This window comes from Pygoscelis adeliae, unplaced genomic scaffold (assembly GCF_000699105.1).
Source record: "Pygoscelis adeliae isolate BGI_AS28 unplaced genomic scaffold, ASM69910v1 Scaffold14, whole genome shotgun sequence".
In the NCBI taxonomy this organism is placed as follows: Eukaryota; Metazoa; Chordata; class Aves; order Sphenisciformes; family Spheniscidae; genus Pygoscelis; species Pygoscelis adeliae.
This window is the reverse complement of record NW_008825109.1, coordinates 6,629,092-6,633,563: the sequence shown is the minus strand read 5'-3', so window position 1 is coordinate 6,633,563 and position 4,472 is coordinate 6,629,092. Positions and strand designations below refer to the sequence as shown.

The 4,472-nt window shown below is 37.1% G+C and overlaps 1 protein-coding gene across 1 annotated transcript in view; it reads right to left on the bottom strand.

Annotated features, from left to right (window-relative positions):
* Nucleotides 1–4,472, bottom strand: part of SACS (sacsin molecular chaperone) — a 38,654-nt gene that overhangs the window by 25,159 nt on the left and 9,023 nt on the right. Inside the window, exons 3-4 of the mRNA XM_009327764.1 lie at nucleotides 2,299–2,410; nucleotides 819–965 (exon numbers count right to left, since the gene is read on the bottom strand). Of these exons, the coding sequence (XP_009326039.1) occupies nucleotides 819–965; nucleotides 2,299–2,314 (163 nt within the window). The 5' untranslated portion in view covers nucleotides 2,315–2,410. The remainder of the gene's footprint in view (nucleotides 1–818; nucleotides 966–2,298; nucleotides 2,411–4,472) is intronic.

Here is a 4,472-nt window from a genome sequence, read left to right as displayed (position 1 = left end):
CTCACCAGCTGTGTCAGGAAGTTGTCTTCCACATACTCCAGGAACCTCCTAGACTGTTTCCTCTCTGCTGTATTGTATTTCCAGCAGACATCCGGTAAGTTGAAGTCCCCGACAAGAACAAGGGCTAGCGACAGTGAGACTTCTCCCAGCTGCTTATAGAGTATTTTGTCTGCCTCTTCATCCTGGTTGGGTGGTCTATAACAGACTCCCAGCAGGATATCTGTCTTGTTGGCCTTCCCCCTGATTCTCATCCATAAACACTCAACCCTATCGTCACCATCTGTACAGCAGTAAAACATTTTGCCAGAATAATAGGTTTCAAGACTGAATATTACCAGCTTGTGGAAGAGTATGTACTATCTCTCTCAAATGTAAATATGCGTATACCTCTATTATGGAATATCCTTTCTAGCATGAAATAAAATCACTGCTTATTATGCAAAGAACCTGCACAAGAGTTTCAGTCTAGTCTAAACTTTCACACTTCTACTTGCACATCTACCCTGCATCATGGGCCTCTATAATATGAACAGCAGTGCATAACCGAAATAACAGTGTAAAGGAATGTTCATTTCAATATAAGGGACTAAGTACATAATGATGTTACTAGAAGAAACAGTCTCCTCCAAAAACCTTCAAAATCCAAAGGATACCTTAGAGAGTTTTAGAAAAATATGAACGCTTCTTAAGGAAACTTAGCCAGGGATCTAATTTAAAAATGCAATATAGAGAAAATATTAAATGTTTGATGAACATCTGAAATAATTAAACAACTTAAAACGTCAACGTTTTCATTTTAAAATATCTGCTGAGAGTACCTGTTATATGATAAACTGAATTAAAGCCAATTCCAAATCTTCCAACTTTCAGGGGATCATCTTTCTTCCTGCTTCTTGCTATTTCCTGTATACCGTGCCAGTCCTCAGGGGTAAAAATTGCATCGTTGTATGCATAAAATGCTGGCCCTATAATAAATAGGCAAGCGTGAAAAAGATGACAGAAGAAAACTATTTACTGTTAAAAATTTCTAGAAAATGAACTTACAGGACTGAGAGAGTATTTCTTTAAAGTATGCGTGTGCAAATTTAATGGAAAAGCTATGACTCAAGCTGACATCAAATTATGCTCAGTGATGAAAGGGAGGTATAGAGTAGCAGCAGAAACAGAAGCAAGAAGATGGATTTACCTCTGTATATGGTACTTAAGAGATATATATTCTGATGTGGTATCTAGTTCTGGTGTCCACATTTTAAAAGAATGATTCTGAAAAACTGAACAGAAAGCAGAAAACAACAAAACTTCTGAAAGAAGTGTCCTGTGGCGTAAGGCTTAAGCTCAATCTGTTCAGTCTATCAAGAAGATGTTTGAAAGATGTACTAATCGCAGTCTATTAATACCTCCACTGGAAGGGAATACATGGCAAGATATAACAATAACCTGTTTCTAGAAAGTAAGACAGACAAATTCAAATAAGAAGACATAATGAGGCTTATTAACAATTGAAAAAAACTAGAAACAAGAAGTAGTGAATCATTCATCATTGAAATCTTCAAATCACAACTGAATGCCTTTTGGGATGATTATGCAAACTAATATGTTTGATAGATACATAACTGACCTCTATCACACAAAGTCATATTAGATAATGTAAAAACCTTAAAGTTACAAGAAACTACATTTGCAATACACAGGCAGCATGGAGCAAAGTCTGGTATAAGGGTCAAAGAATAATAGATGGGGAAGAAAACAGAACTGCCCAAAGAGTGCTGAAATGTAAGGGGCTAGGGTCATCTTTACATTAAGAACTGGAGATAGCTCTCAAAAGGTAGAGGTTAATATGTAAAAAAATCTGAAAATGATTGTCTAATACCCCAAGCATTCTTTTATCCTAGGTCTTACTTATTAAATCTTGTTTACTTGCTCTACTAAAAATCCTTTCTTATATTTTGGGATACCAAGTGAACCCAGGGAAATAAACCACAGCATACACAGTCATCCTGGGAGAAGTGACTTAGAATAAAGCAGAACATGGAAGACTTTCTCAAACAACATTAACTGGAAGCAGCTGGAAAGCTGCTACTGACAACCTGCAAGAAGACAGCATAAGGCCTTCAATACCAAACACTGGTTTTGGAAAAGAATTACCAAAATTAGAACATAGACAAATTATGCACCTAGTAAGGTGGAAGTAGCAATGGAGTCATCCCTGTATGGTCATCTCCATACACCAAGGAGAAAAACACAGAACCACATACATATTGAAGAATAATGGCCAAAATTAATAAGAATTATATTTACCCTGATATTGTGCCATGTCCTTTGACCATAGAGTTTCTGTTCCATAACGAGTTTCATCATACAAAAACCTAACCTCTGTGGCACCAGCATCTTCTGCATTCTGTATCAGTTCCTGAGACAGAAAAAAAAACAAACAAAACCAAAGTATAATGCAGTAATGTTGTACATATTCTGGCAATGGCTTTCCAACTTAAACAGTAGAAAATAATAAGCACTTGAGACAAGTCTAATTGTTTTCATACTTTTCAAACAAAATAATTTTATTCAGTTTATCTGAATGAAAATAAACATCATTATAATAGGAATATTCAGACAAATACTATAAAAGTGATTTGGAGCTCAAATACTACACACAAGCAGTATTTATAAAGTTTAGAAATAAATCATAGAATAGAATCATTTAGGTTGGAAAAGACCCTTAAGATCATCAAGTCCAACCATTAACCTAGCACTGCCAAGTCCACCACTAAACCGTGTCCCTAAGCACCACATCTACATGTCTTTTAAATACTTCCAGGGATGGGGACTCAACCACTTCCCTGCGCAGCCTGGTCCAATGCTTGACAACCCTTTTGGTGAAGAAATTTCTCCTACTATCCAATCTAAACCTGGCGCAACTTGAGGCCATTTCCTCTTGTCCTATTGCTTGTTACTTGGGAGAAGGGACTGACACCCACCTCGCTACAACCTCCTTTCAGGTAGCTGTAGAGAGCGATAAGGTCTCCCCTCAGCCTCCTTTTCTCCAGGCTAAACAACCCCAGTTCCCTCAGCCGCTCCTCACAAGACTTGTGCTCTAGACCCTAAAGCTGCTAAACTATTACTACTGTAACTATATTATCCCAAATTAGAGTTGTACAAGTCTCAAAACAATGCAAGAAGGCAGAAGAAAAAAATAAATTTAAAAAAAAAAAAAGTTTACTGTTAAGCCCACGCAACAGCTGTAAGACAACAGTGAGGCAACAAGTCATAAAAGGACAATACACAGCACTCTTCTTTACATAACTGCATTCCATTTAAGTTAACATTTCACAGCGTGAACCAACTGTTCAAGAGCCATGGTGCTCACTTCTAACACCCCTTCAGCAAAGGGCTGGAAAACAGTTCTGACCAGTAACTTTGTAAATCATGAACCAACAGAGCTCACCTGTTGAATGAAGCCCATAGACTAGGAAGAGGCTTATTGAGTATTTGTTAATTAGTAGTAGTGAGAACTATGCAAAACTCTAACTAAAATGTTAATAAACTAGTTCTGTAAACACTACCATTAATAAAATATGCCTATCCAGTCCCATTTACATCAACAGCATTATATACTGCAGACACGTTAGCATGATTATAAAAACCTACAGCATTAGAGCTTCACACAATGCTCTATTTACACTGAATCATCAAAGTGTACCAGGGCTCCAAAGATACACACTCATACATACATACATATATACACACGTACACACATGTGTATGTTTGTGTGGGTATATGTAAGTTTGGCACAAGGAAGTATCTCAGCTGAATTGAAAAAACTATGTAGATATAGCACATCACATCCAATGTATTCCTACAACATAAATTGCATGCTATTATGCATAAAAATAAAAGACTTGCTAGCAAGATGAAACTTTACCTAAAAAAAATGCATCAACTAGCAACAGATATTTCAGATTAGGTTGCATTCTAATATACTGTTGACAGTAAAATAAGCTCATTGTTATCTAATATCTGGTTTCAAAACTATAACCCCTCGATTTTTCACTTTGTGACAGTATGTTCAGTTTATAAGGTGCATCACACAAGTAACCAAAATATATTGTTTATATTGTTACTTCTACATAATTTTGAAGCAAGATGAGATAGTGTCATGGTTTAACCTTAGTTGGCAACTAAGCACCACGCAGCCGCTCGCTCACTCCCCCCACCCAGTGGGATGGGGGAGAGAATTGGAAAAGCACAAGTGAGGAAAACTCGAGGGTTGAGATAAAAACAGTTTAATAAAACTATAATAAAAGTTTAATTTAAAAGTTTAATAAAATTATAATAATAATATTATTATTATAATAATACACAAAGCAAGTGATGCACAGTACAATTGCTCACCCCCCGCCGACCGATGCCCAGCCAGTCCCCGAGCAGCGGCCCCCCCCCGGCCAGCTTCCCCCACATTAAGTACCGCGAACGGC